This window comes from Myotis daubentonii, chromosome 4 (assembly GCF_963259705.1).
Source record: "Myotis daubentonii chromosome 4, mMyoDau2.1, whole genome shotgun sequence".
NCBI lineage: Eukaryota > Metazoa > Chordata > Mammalia > Chiroptera > Vespertilionidae > Myotis > Myotis daubentonii.
In genome coordinates this window covers 78,757,476-78,772,158 of record NC_081843.1, presented here as the reverse complement: position 1 = coordinate 78,772,158, position 14,683 = coordinate 78,757,476, and the positions used below count along the sequence as shown (strand labels likewise).

Here is a 14,683-nt window from a genome sequence, read left to right as displayed (position 1 = left end):
CAGAAAACTGCATAGAGCAGGGATGGCCAGGAAAGCTGGGCAGCTGAGGCCTGCAGAGGGCCAGCACCACAGGCTTCTGGACTATGGGCTTCAATAGCCAAAATCACACTTCACGTGTCACTGAGGGGCCAGCAGATGCTCAGATTTTGTTCAAAGGGATGTGCTAAAAAAGATGCTTTCTTGCCTGTAACTCAGGGTCTCAGGAAATACATAAGAAAGACTATATGGAAAATGGATCTGAAAAATACTTTATTTAACAAAACTGTACAGATAATGTGGAAGTATGCCCAGAAAATGACATGTAAACTTGTATTAAAATAGCCTTCTTGTTTGAAGAAAACAATACCCTTGATGATCTGAGTACATACACATTGAGGACCCTACACTACTCCAAATATAGGCATGTACTGGTTCATAAACCCGGTGGAGGACATGAATCATCTGAGGGGCTTTAAAACTTCAGATACCTAACCTCACACCTGGAGGGTAATTCTAATTCTGTAGGTTTGAGGTGACATCAGAGGAATCCAATTTTTTAAACAAAGCCCCAGGAGATTGTGATGCAGCTTCTTGGGACTAAAGTGGGTTATATTTGAAAATTACCATGGGGGGGGGGAGGGGGGAGATACAAAATAAGTCTTGATTGCTCCTCCTAAGCTTGAAGAATATATTAAACTAAATTTTGTTTCTGGAATAAGGTGGACTAAATATACCTTAAAATATTCCTCCTACTATAAAAGAAAAATATTTTGAAAAATTTTCAAACATGACTGAGCTTGGTTGTACAATACTGTACATGGTAAAGGGTTTTTCTTTATGGTATGTGAACACATCTCAATAAAGCTGTTATTAAAATATATATGACTGAGCTATCAAGAAGGTAGATGTAATTGTCAGAGGCCACAGGCAAGATGGGAGCACAAACCTTGAGTGTTTAAGGGAGCACTGATGGTAGCAGTCACCTGAGAGGATCTGCAGGTTCCCAGTGACACAGCTTTGGTTTTAATGTCTTATGGGAGACAGAGGATATAATCAAGGCCTTTATAAGAAGACAAACTGGTTCAGAGAGCCCCAGGTAAAGCCAGGACCAGCGAGGGCTACACTTGCAGTGAAAAGGTGAATTAATTAGAAAATAATACACCATTCAAAGATAAACAGCAGGGATGCTGTACCTGAGGATTCTAAACTAGTCTGCCCGCACACCTTTGAGGCCCTAATTTGCACACTTATGTTATACAAGATATACCAACCTGAGAACTTCGTTTAAAGTGGTCTAAAGAGTTGGTTTTATTGCATAAAATTCTAGAAAATGCAAACTAATCTGTAATGACAGAAAGCATATCAGCGGTTACCTGGGAATTTAGGAAGGTGGGCAGAAGAGGCAGGAAAGAAGGATTGCAAAGGTATAGAGAAAACTTGGTGGTGGTTGGTAGGGGAACACAATGCTCATTATTTAGATTGTGGTGATAAGTTCATCAACATATACAAATGTACATATGTCAAAACTTAACAAATTGTACACTTTAAGTATGTGCAGTTTATTTGTGTAAAGAATACCTCAATAAAGGTTTAAAAAAAAACCTGCAATATGATGAATAAATTAGAGCAGGTTAGACATAGGTAAGGTAAGAATTAGTGAACTGAAAGATCTAAAAGAAATTACATAGAATGTACAAAGATAGGTAAAGATGAAAAGTATAAAAGAGAAATAGGAAATAAAATGAGGCCTAAACTACATTTAATTGAATTTCTAAAAGAAGTTAAATAAAGAGAATGGGGAGAGGTAATACATGACCAGATAATAGCTAAATAAATTTTAGAAATGATAAAAGAACTGTTTTCAGATCCAAGAAACATGAAATTTCAAATCAATTAAGTAAAATTCCACCCACACCATAATACATTATAGGAAAACTGAAGAATAAGGGGATTTTAAAAGTAGCCAGAAGAAAAAGATAAGTTATTTACAAAGGAAAAACAACTACACCAATGTGTATTTTCTTAGTAGAAAGGCAGAATAATATGCTAGGTGTAAATACTCTCAACAGAGATTCACAAATCTAGTAATTTTATCTTTTAAAATTAAGAGAAAAATAAGATGTTTTTAGACAAACAAAAACTGAGATAATTCATTAGCAGCAAACACTTACAAAAGGAACTTCTTAGAAGTTGTATTTTCTTAGAAGATAGAAAATGATCCTCTAAAGAAGACTTGAGATGCTAGAATGGTAAGTAAATAAAACTGTTTCAACCTGAGGGAAAACTGACTATGCAAAATAATAATGTCTTACGTGTGTTTTAAAGGATAAAACTTTAATATTAGACAATAACGTTTGGGGTGTGTGTGTGTGTGTGTGTGTGTGTGTGCAAATGAGACTGAAAGAGGAGGATGCACACAAATCAGGCCACCTCTAGAACAGCCCAGCCAGCAGATGGTAAATACAGAACTTGGTAAATGAATAGATGTCACAGAGATGCAAATATGGAACTGACAGAGTTAAGAAAGCAGGCTTCACAAAATCTCCATCAGGCTTCAAGAGCAGGATTTGAAAAATTACTGCAATAAGCCAAAGGTCTCCACGGCTGAAATGAAATAGCAAAACTAAAGCTCAGCTAATGGAAGAAGCGTCAGTAAGAGATTACCACAGTGCTCAGTTTTGAGCTGAATGCAAATGTGTCAGTGGTATAATTCACTTCGGATTTGGAAAGGGAGTTCCTAAAATAAATTAATTCATAAAAAAAACATAAAAAAGGTGCCTTACTTTATGATTACTTATAAACTGGAAAATCAGAAATAAAACATTTAAGCTAGTAGGGCTCAGGAATCCAATTCAGTTTGCTTGACAAGAAATCCAGTGCTTCAATGCAAAGGAAGACTCGACGGTACAACTGCAGGCACTACAGCAATCACTAAGAGCGGAAAGGCAATAGAATATGTACGGCTCTAAGCAATGCAGTAATATGGCCTGTTTCTTCATCTCTGAAGGGGAATAACAGCAGCTGCCTTAGGTGGCTGAGCATTAAATGGAGGATGCCTATGAAATGCCTTGCACAGAACCCGGCACACAGCTGGCAGTGAACAGAGATTGTCTTCTGATTTTTATCTGGGGACCTGCACTGCATGATGGCCTGCTTGCCCCCTATACTGCAGGACAGATACGCTACACTAAACACAACTGGTGTGAATCCACACCCCCACGGAAATCAACAACCCTCGTACTGCGAGCTGCGCAGATCTCCACAGCTCTCCCTCCAGGCTAACAGAAAACCACGAATGGGACCGAAGACAGAGGCACCATAGTTGCATGCCTTTCCGAGGGAACCCGGAACGTCTCCAGCACAGCACTCGGCAGGAAGACGAAATCATTTAACACAGATCGCAGACGCAGACCCACACCTCATCCCTCTCCCCCCACTCCACTCCTCCCCACGTCCTCCAATGGGGACTCGCGGGGTATGCGGGCCTCCTCGCTCCCCCAATCAGCGAGCCCGCACCATATCCCCGCGCCCAATCAGAGCACTCCACATGCTGGAGGGCAGGCCTCCCACACGCGCACGGAGGCTTCCGGGGAGGCTGCGCGGCATCTCCGAAGAGCCCGCACCGCCACCTACCGCCCGATCTTCCCAGGCCGCCGCAATCATCAATCACCCGCCTGGCCTGACCACAGCGCGCCCTCACTTCTCAGGGCCAAGGACTAACCCAAACACTCAAATACGAGTTAGGGAAAGCATGTAGTAATAGCACATAGACGCGAAAGCTTGTTTTAATCACATTCTATTAAACAGTAAAGAAAAACATACTGTCTCAAATGCCTCTTTTCTTTCCAGGCCATTTGAGTTTCAGAATCTCCCACCTTTTACACCGAGGTAAAATCAAGGGGCCTAGGGACCTGTTCATTCCACATATTTCTGGAGCACCTGCTGCATGTCAGGGTCTTAGCTGGGGCAGCCATTACCATCCTCCCTAATTTACAAGTACAGGAACCGAGGTGAAGTGACAGTTTTGGAAAGCTGGAAGATCTGGGGGTCACACCTAGACGCCTGTCTCCCAAACGCAGGCTCTTCACCCCATCACACTGCATAACCAAGTGCTGTAAGAAGACAGGGTGAGGGAAATTCTCTCCTGACTGGGTAGGATTCAGGATGTACAAAGGGTATTCTAGGCTAGGTGGTATTCAGTAAATGGTAGCTGGTACTGCGTTCCCAAGTATACTATCTTAACAGACAAGGAGACAATTACCCCCATATACTTATTTGTTGCAGATTACTGTGTTCATTTTTTGGCAAAAAATGAACACAGTTTTTACTTATTCAGGAATCCATGAAAACGTTCCCCTAGATTTGTCTCAGAATAACAGACAGCTGACTATACTCCATACCTAGGTGCCAAATATAGTAGACTCATTTACTAACCTCCCTTCATACCTAAGAAAGTGTTAGTAATAGCTTTCCTGAAATTCTTCATTCTCTTCTTACTTCCATAGTCCTTTTCTTTTAATTCACATACAGTACATCAGAACAAGCTTTGCAATATAATTGAGTCCATGTCAAGTTTCATCACTAAAATAGTGGTTTCCAAAAGGAGTATTATGAGCCCTAGAGGACATTTTAGAATATATTGGGGGGGGGGGGGGTTCTGTCAGAATGACAGCCAGGCATTACTGGCACTTAATGGGCAAAATAACAGAAAATTAGGTAACCTACAATGCTGAGACTGTCCAATACATCAAAACATCATCCTTTTTGGGAGCCAGAGTTTTCAGTATGGGAAGGAGATACAAATATGGACTAGACTCGCAGTGGTTCTCAACCTTCTGGCCCTTTAAATACAGTTCCTCATGCTGTGACCCAACCATAAAATTATTTTCGTTGCTACTTCATAACTGTAATGTTGCTACTGTTATGAATAGTAATGTAAATATCTGATATGCAGGATGGTCTTAGGCGACCCCTGTGAAAGGGTCGTTCGACCGCCAAAGGGGTCGCGACCCACAGGTTGAGAACCGCTGGACTAGAGGAAGGCAAGGAAGAACCCTGTGGGAATATACTAGAATTGGAAGTATTAGTAGGAATGGAGCATGAGCCGGGCCTGTACCCTCTCGTAGTCCAGGAGTCCTTGGGGGATGTCCGACTGCCACAGAGGCAGGAGAGGCTCCAGCCACTGCCACTGCGCTCACCAGCCATGAGCCCAGCTTCTGGCTGAACGGCGCTCCCCCTGTAGGAGCACACTGACCACCAGGGGGCAGCTCCTGCACTGAGCGGGATGGGGCCAAAACCGGCTGTCCAGCAGGAAGTTGGCCAGCTGGGGAGTGACCGTGGGAGGGCTCCAGGGTGTGTCTGGCCCGTCTGGCTCAGTCCCAATCAGCCAGACCCCAGCAGCAAGCTAACCTATGATCAGAGCATCTGCCCCCTGGTGGTCAGTGCATGTCATAACGAGCAGTTGAGCGGCCTTAGCATATCATTAGCATATTATGCTTTGATTGGTTGAACAGACGACTGGACACTTAGCATATTAGCCTTTTATTATATAGGATGTATACATACTTTCCACTGAATGGGCTAAGAAGCAAAAACTCCACAATGACAAGAGGACATCTAGTATGCAGATCTTGGCTTCTAATACCATTCCCTTTAAAAGAAACCAGGACTCCTTGGAGAAAGCGTTGATTCCCGAGCTAGAGCAGGAAAGGTACAAGATGAGCTTAGAACATTGAGAGTCAGCTTGAAAGGGCTTCTACTAGCCAAATCTAAGACAGAATGGTAATGAATCATTAAAAACAAGAGAAATCCATAATCCAGAAGACCATATTGATAATGAACAGATAAATATAATTCAAAGGAAGAAATGGGAAAGTAAGAAGGGCTCATGCTCACAGTAGAATACTGAGTACTAACTAGTAAATGTGGAAGTATTATTGGAGTTGGAAAACCATCATTTTTCAATTGTTGTAAAGACTGATTCAGGCAAGATGCCCCAATAGATTCTAAATCTGGGGGAAAACTTTTGCTCAACATGATATTTGCATATTAAAATATCTCTCCACAGATTGCCTATTAGTCATAATGGAGAAAAATAGTAACTCTCCAGTGAGGAAATCAGACACACTTGACTAGGTGATCAAAATTAACATTGCCAGTGAAGGCAGATCAACAACAGGTATCTCTAGATGTGCCCTGAGAAGGACAAAATAACACTGACAATATTCTGACTGGGAAAGCATATCTTGAATCTAATCATAAGGAAACCTCAGACAAACCCAAAAAGAAGAATATCCTATTAAAAAAAGGGACTGGCTTCTTTAAAAATGTCAGGTCATATACACTAAAGCATTCAGGATAAGGAGGTGTAATAAATGCAAAAAACTCTTCAAAAAGTAAAAAAAAAAAAAAAAAAAAGTGCATACAGAGTATAAGAAAGCAAAACCAAATGGGTCAAAATGGTGAAAATATGTAAATCTGGGCTAAGGGTCAAATGCTCTTTGTATTATTCTTATGAATTTTTTGGAAATTTCAAATTATTTCCATATAAAAAGTTAAAAATATTTGGTCCACATATCATGTATGACATGGCAGACATCCACACTACTAAAAATACCTGTCTATAATTACCAAAACTCCATTTTACATATAAAAACAAAGCACTTTGGGGGGCATAATTTGAAAATAAGCTGAATTTTCCATAAATGCAACTACTAGGTAAATTGAGGAAAGATAGCACTTTGATTCATTCAGAACTTTACCAAGAATTGTTCACCATTTTGTGAATAAAGCTGTCAGCACCTATAATAATGGTATTTGACTTTGCTAGCACACCACATCTGTATCCATCTGCATTTCTGTCTGTTGTTCACAGTGATTCTACATTTCAGTGCAAACATGTAGTTACTAATCTTCAGATTCTCCACAGCTCTGTTTTGGCTGGCTCCTGCCCATACATCCAATGCCAGGTCTCACAAACCAACTCTGCTCTCCAAGGTAGACATTATAGATAGCTATAAAACAATCCTGCCTGCTCAAATTATGGGAAGAACCCATAAACACAGAGAGACTTTCTTCTTATTTAACATAAGCCAAAAAGAAAAAAAAAGCAGAGAAAGAAATCTTGGGGAAAATATTAGATCAGCCCTAGAACTGATCCAAAAATTACATCATTCACCATAAAACTATCACCAATCATCTGATGTTATCACAATGATGTTATATATAAAATATATTATGTAGCATGTACATTCCTATAAAATGATCATAGGGTCAGTGATTTTTTTAGGCTTTGTTATTTTATGAAAGAAGGGCTGCTATTAGTGTAATATAACATAGGGAACAGGAGCCTGTAATGAGGAGCCTACTGCCTGAGAAGTGTTACCCAACTATTTTCCTTAAATGGTTTATATGAGATTATAACACTGCTTTCAAATCAATCTGTCATCTGGCAATGAAATAGAGGAGAGTCAAAAAGCTATTTGAAGACCACAAGTTAAGAAATGACAATAATAAAAGATGAAAGAGTACTAGCAGGTTTGCCTCAGTGGATAGAGTGTTGGCCTGTGGACTGAAGGATCCCACGTCTGATTCTGGTCAAGGGCATATGCCAGGGTTGCAGGCTCGATCCCCAGTGTGGGGCATGCAGGAGGCAGCCAATCAATAATTCTCTCTCACTATTGATGTTTTTATCTCTCTCTCCCTCTCCCTTGCTCTCTGAAATCAATAAAAATATATTTAAAAAAAGAATATAGAACAAATTTATCTGCAGATAACATAAAACAGAGGCTGCAGAACAACTAATTAACTATACAATAAAAATGGACAAAAAAAAGAATTGTTTACATAACTTAGGAAGACCACTCATCAAGGCAAAAAAGAAATAGGATAACAAAAATGACTTTTCCATGTGTGAAACAAAAGTCTAATTCCTTTTAAGAGCTAAAATGTACTTATCTGAATTGGGTTATCATAAAAGCATCATTTCATAATACATCATCCTATCTAATAAAAGAGAAACATGGTATTTAGCGTACGACCGCTACCCTTCCCATTGGCTAATCAGGACGATATGCAAATTAACTGCCAGCCAAGATGGCGGCCAGCAGCCAGGCAGTTTGAAACTAACATGAGGCTTGCTTGCTTCAGTGACGGAGGAAACCAACGTTCCCCACCTGCCTTGCTGGCCACTGAGCCTGCAGTTTGAAACATTGTAACAAATATAGAAGCTAAACAAAACCCCAGAAACCTGCTTTCAGCGAGCCGGGATCTCAGAACTGGAGTTATACATTGTTTCGATTGGAGAACCCAAACAAACCAGATACCTGCTTTCAGCAGCAGAGGCCTCAGAGCTGGAGTCAGAGCTAAAGCTGGCCCAGAATAAAAAAAAGAAAAAGAAAAAAAGGAGCAGTTGGGAGCTTCAGACCTCAGCCCCTCACCCAGACTGGCCAGGCACCCCAGTGGGGACCCCCACCCTGAAGGGTGTGTGACCAGCTGCAAACAGCCATCATCCCCTCACCCAGGCTGGCCAGGCACCTCAGTGGGGACCCCCACCCTGATCCAGGACACCCTTCAGGGCAAACCAGCCAGCCCCCACCCACGCACCAGGCCTCTACCCTATATCGTAAAAGGGTAATACGCCTCCCAGCACCGGGATCAGCGTGACAGGGGGCAGCGCCCAAACCTCCTGATTGCCCTGCGGCTGTGTGTGTGACAGGAGGCGGGGCAACAACCTCCCTATCCGCCCTGCTCTGTTCGTGACAGGGGAAGGCGCCCCAACCTCCTGATCAGCCCTGCTCTGTGCCTGATACGGGGGAGCTCCCCAACCCCCTGATCGCCCTGCGGCTCCGTGTGTGACAGGGTGCGGCGCCCCAACCCCCTGATCGGCCCTGCTCTGTGTGTGACAGGGTGTGGCGCCCCAACCCCCCCGCCCTCCATGGGCCCTGCTCTGTGTATGACAGGGTAGAGCCATAACCTCTCCATCGGCCCTGCCCTGAGTGTGAGAGTGGCGGCGCCCCAGCCCCCTGATCAGCCCTGCTCTGCGTGTGACAGGGGGTGGTGCCCCAACTCCTCTATCGGCCCTACTCTGTGAGTGACGGGGGGAGCTCCCCAACCCCGATTGACCCTGCTCTGTGCGTGACAGGGGGTGGCGCCGCAACCTCCCTATGGACCCTGCCTTGAGTGTGACAGGGGGCGGTGCCCCAACCCCCCAATCGGCCCTACCCTGAGCATGACTGAGGGTGGCATCGCAACCTCCAAATCTGCCCAGCACTGTGCATGACAGGGGGTGGCACCCCACTTCCCCAATCGGCCCTGCTCTGAGCCCGACCAGGGGCTGCACCTAGGGATTGGGCCTGCCCTCTGCCACCTGGGAGCAGGCCTAAGCCAGCAGGTTGTTATCTCCCGAGGGGTCCCAGACTGCGAGAGGGCACAGGCCGGGCTGAGGGACCCCTCTCCCCCCCGAGTGCACAAATTTTTGTGCACCTGGCCTCTAGTCTATATATATAAAGACTAAACGACGGAATGACTGGCCGGTTGCTATGACATGCACTGACCACCAGGGGGCAGGCGCTCAATGCAGGAGTTGCCCCCTGGTAATCAGTGTACTCCCACAGTGGGAGCGCTGCTCAGCTGACTGATGGGCACCAAACTCCTGCGCTCACCACTGGCGGGCACAGTTGCAGCGGCGCGAGCCTCTCCCACAGACACTCCCCCTACATGCCCGAGCGGTGGCAGCAGCAGGCGTGCAGCGGGGGCAGGGTGAGCAGGAACCGCACAGTGCCCAGCCCGGGCTCAGGCTCCTCCCTGGCCACCTGCCACTTGACGCACTACTTTGTGCTGTGCAGGATCAAGGTGGACAGCGGGCTGGAGCCCAACGAGCTGGTAGGTAAGGCTGGGCTGCGGCGACGCCAAGGTCCACTGAACCCCACAGGCCAGACTGAGGGACCCCACGGGTGCACAAATCTGTGCACTGGGCCTCTAGTATGAATATATTATCATAAACACATGGAGTGACTGCAAATGACACACAGGTACCTACCGAGGTGACAATCTTCTTTTTCTCTTGCTTCCCATTTCTGGCTGTCCACGTATGCTGCAGAAAGCAGACACCTTTTACCTGAGGAAAAAAGACAATTATCTCAACATTCATGGTTTCACAACAGGTTTAGTTTATATGACTGTTTCATTAAACATATCTCTGTAATATGTTCAATTTACTAGACTTAAAGATTGTAACATGATGCTGTAACCAATACTGCAGTTAACAATTCAGTTCCCGACTAACGCTCAACCTCTAACAAGTATAAGATACAGAAAACAAACAAACAGAAAAAACCAAAACCAAAACAAAACAAAAAAAGATACCGAGAACTGAAAATTTATACACTAAAAATGTTATGGGTGGTAGAAATGCTGGTGATTTTGTTCCTATAACTTTAGGACCAGGAACCATTTGTTTCCATTAAATTATATGCACACACACAAACATATATACATACACGCAAATGGCTAGCAAGTACATGAAAAGATGTTTAGTATTTGCTATTAGGGAAAGGCAAAATACATTGAAATTCCACTTCACACCCACTAGAGTGAATATGATAAAAAAGACAGATAGTAACAGTTGTTGATATAAATATAGAAAAACTGGAACCTTGTACAATTCAGGTAAAAATGTAAAGTAGTGCAGCCATTTTGGAAAAGTTTGTCAGTTCCTTAAAACATAAACATGAAGTTACCATACGACCCAGCAATTCCACTCCTAGGTATATACCCAAGAAAAATGAAAGTATGCTTCCACACAAAAATTTGTATAAAATGTTCACAGCAATATTATTCATAACAGCCCAAAAGTGGAAACAATGCAAATATGATGAATAGGTGCGTAAAATGGTGGTATATTCTTATAATGGGATATTATTTGGCAATAAAAAAAGAAATGAAGTCGATACATGCCTACACCATGGATGTATCTCTACAACATAACGCTAAGTGAAAAAGAAGCCAGTCACAAAAGACCAAATTTTATATAATTACATTTATAGGAAAAGTCCATAATAGACAAATCTATAGAAACAGAAAGCAAATTAGTGATTGCCTAGATTTGGAGGGTTAGGGGTCAGGAAAACTTCAGGGAAGTTGAGGAGTAATTTACTAAGTTTGCTTTTGTTTTGTTTTGTATTTTGAGGTAGTGAAAATGTCCTAAATTGATTGTGATGATGGCTAGAAGAGGGTGTCAGGTCCTTAGAGTGATGTGTAAAGGATATAAAGAGTGACATAAGGACTTGACTTGCCATTGCTCACTTTGAAGATATTTGAGAAAGGGACCATCAGCCAAGGAATGCAGATGGTTCTTAAAAGATAGAAAAGGCATGGAAGCAGATTCTACATCACTTTCAATGCCGGAGGCCGGTCCATCCTTGCTGCTTGACACAGTCGCTTCAGGGAAGAAACATCTGCACAGCATAGGTTTCAAGGCACCTGGCATATACGGCATACTGTTCTTAATATGTTTGCTCCCCCTTTTTTAGCGCTATGTGTTATAACCGGAACCACCTCCCTGAGAAAGGTTGTTTCCCCAGGTGGGGATTTCTCCCTGCCGTTAGGGATTAACAGGACTAAGGAAGAGAATAAATCAGTGAAACCCCCTAGTGTTACAGAAATACCGTGTACTACTTATGAAGAACTTGGACTAAGACTGTTGGCAATAAATTTGGGACTTGTTGGGCCCACATCCCCAGGGGTCTGCCCACCAGGGAAAGCACCAAAGCCTATACCCCTGGAGACCCACCGACACAGGGCAGTCCCAGGGAAGGCAAGCAGGGGGGCTGGGAGGACATAACCTTTACTGGGTAGGATAATCTCCTTCAGTCACTTCCTTGTAGCTTATCAGTAGCAGTAGAATAGTGATCTTGGAATAGCCCTTATAATGGAACACAGAGATTAATTAACCTAGACAAGATTAAAATCAACAGAACTAGATAGAGACAGGATTTTTGGCAAAGGTCGGATAAGAAACTATGGAAATGAAACAAGGAACTGTAGGTTACCAAAAACATACCATGATGTGATTATAGAGGTGTGCTTATAGGATCAAATGGTATAAATACAGATGTAACAGGACAATAAAAAAAGAACCTGGCTATGCTGATCAACTGAACGTTGTCTCCGTGTCATTCCTTCTTCGCCGACTCCGTCCACACCTTTGGGAACCCCTGGACCTGCTGGGGCTGGACCCCAACATTTCAACACTTTGATTTTAGCACAGCAAGACCCCGTGTCAGACTTTTGACCTACAGAACTGTAATATAATAAATCTGCATTGTTCTAAGTCACCAAATTTGTGGTAATTTGGTAACCTGCTTATCCTTCAGCCAGTCAATTTTTAACACAACCATTCTCTAACTTAACTATCCACTATAAGAAATATTTTTCCATTTAATTCTGAAAAAAATACCTCCAAAGGACCAGAATTTCAAAGTTTAGAGAACACAGATGGGCTCTATCCCACACCTTAAGAAAGAGAGACATTCCATTTTCTGTAAGCCTTTAAAAGCAGGATGTTCATCTTTCTGAGATGCTTTATAAATGACACCATTTAAAGTTCTTTCCATCTCTGTATAATAGTTGGAAGGTCTATATATTAACACTGGAATCAAAGAATTTCTATAAAGTTGGACAGAACAATACATTTGCTGTGAGTTTGTACAAAGTAGACTATTTTTCCTCTCTTATCCTGTAATGGTTCAAGATGTTTTGATGACTTCAAGTCAGGCTCCTTATCAGCATTTTCAAATCTGGAATGGTCTATAATGCACTATCCTACTTATTTATATTACTTGCCTATAGCCTCCATTTCCTCATTTCAAGACTCCTTTCATCTATGGCAGTGGTTCTCAACCTGTGAGTCGCGACCCCTTTGGGGGTCGAATGACCCTTTCACAGGGGTCGCCTAAGACCATCGGAAAACACATATATAATTACATACTGTTTTTGCGATTAATCACTATGCTTTAATTATGTTCAATTTGTAACAATGAAAATACATCCTTCATATCAGATATTTACATTACAATTCATAACAGTAGCAAAATTACAGTTATGAAGTAGCAACGAAAATAATTTTATGGTTGGGGGTCACCACAACATGAGGAACTGTATTAAAGGGTCGTGGCATTAGGAAGATTGAGAACCACTGATCTATGGCCTAACCCAGTGCTTGTTTAATATAACTTTCTGTAATGATGGAAATGTTCAACTCTCAGCTGTCCCCATACAGTAGTCACTGGCCACAGGTGTCTAGTGAACCCCTAAACTATAGCTGGTGTGACTAAGAAACTGAATTTTAAATTTTATTTAATTTTCAATAATTTAAATAGCCATAGGCAGCTAGTAGCTACCACCATGGAATAGCACAGGTGTATAGCCTACCGCAAGTTCACCAGTTCAAATAAAGACCAAAATGCTAACTAGAAATTCTCTCCCTTATCTAATCACCATTCCCTTGTTAGAATGAATGGTTGTCCCCAGACATTCTAAGCAACCACAATACCCTCCCTAATAGACCATCTAAAGTCTTGCTGACATTGAAACATAGACAAGCATCACTAAATATGCTTGTAAATAGCTACAACCGCTTGAGATGCCAGGCACTATGCATACCACTGTACATTAAATATTAAATATTTTTACCAGCTAGGCCAACCAGTTCATCCTCAGAAAACTTCGGGCGGCCAACTTGTGACCTCACGTTGATATTTAATGGCTGCTCCCGAAGTGTGAGCAGGAGTGTATGTGCTGCCTTCCTAATAGGGGCTACAGGAGGAATGATGGAAAGAGGAGATAACAGGCACTAAAACATCGACAGGGGTTATTTTAACCACTTAATCATGTACACTTATCAGGATTTAGCTTCTGAAAATGTTAAAAAAATATTTTTCCCCATGTCTTTATCCACGAAACAGGTTTTGGGTGGGCTGCCATCCACTCATATCGAAGTGCTTTAGAAGTAACTACCAGCGTTCATTGCCTACAGGTAGAAGACCAGCTAAGGAAGGTCAACCGAAAATTGTGCCCAAGGTCATCAGGTAGAGTGAGCTGAGTACACTGAGAACTCCCACCAGCCGAACCCGGGCTCTGGCCCCTGTGCGCGGTGAAGGGGCCGCTAGGACGCCCCTCCGAGGAAACCTGCAGGGAGACCCTGTTCAGAGCCCAGCCGGGGGGGGGGGGGGGGGGGGGGCACATCGGGGCTTTTCAGGTTCAGCAGAAGGCAGTCACCCTGACACAGACCCAGCCAGTCCTACGCAAAAGCGCTCAGGCTAGACGTTCTCTGCTCGTTACCCCTGTGGATGGGCAGACACTATTATTACTTTACAAACGGAGACGGGTCGGAGACGCTGCCTCCCCGTGCTGTGCTACCGAACACCCCCCAGGACTTCTCCAGCAACGAGACCCCAGAAGCATTCCCTCTCCTCTTCCAAGCCCATCGCTGCTTTCACTCAAGGAACAGGGTTCTCAGGGATCTAACGGAGCAGCCCCACGAAGGCAGCAGCCACCAACCTGCCAGGGAGAGGTGAGGCAGAGGCACTCTCCGCGCCAGGAGGACCCCGTGCCGGACCATGGGGGCCGCCATCTTGGACTCTACCAAGGCGGCCGCCGACCGGGGGGGTGGAAGGCGGAGGAAGGGGTGGGGCCAGGCGCGCCG

General features: G+C 43.5%; 1 protein-coding gene across 2 annotated transcripts in view; it reads right to left on the bottom strand.

The window, feature by feature from the left end:
- MRPS27 (mitochondrial ribosomal protein S27) overlaps positions 1–14,628 on the bottom strand; it is an 87,041-nt gene extending 72,413 nt beyond the window's left edge. Inside the window, exons 1-2 of one of the 2 annotated variants that reach the window (XM_059694362.1) lie at positions 14,539–14,628; positions 10,019–10,096 (exon numbers count right to left, since the gene is read on the bottom strand). In XM_059694362.1, the coding sequence (XP_059550345.1) occupies positions 10,019–10,096; positions 14,539–14,611 (151 nt within the window). In that variant the 5' untranslated portion in view covers positions 14,612–14,628. Of the gene's footprint in view, positions 1–10,018; positions 10,097–13,671; positions 13,794–14,538 lie in introns of those variants that run through there. The other variant, XM_059694364.1, reaches the window with a different exon arrangement.
- Between the last annotated feature and the right edge of the window lie 55 nt (positions 14,629–14,683).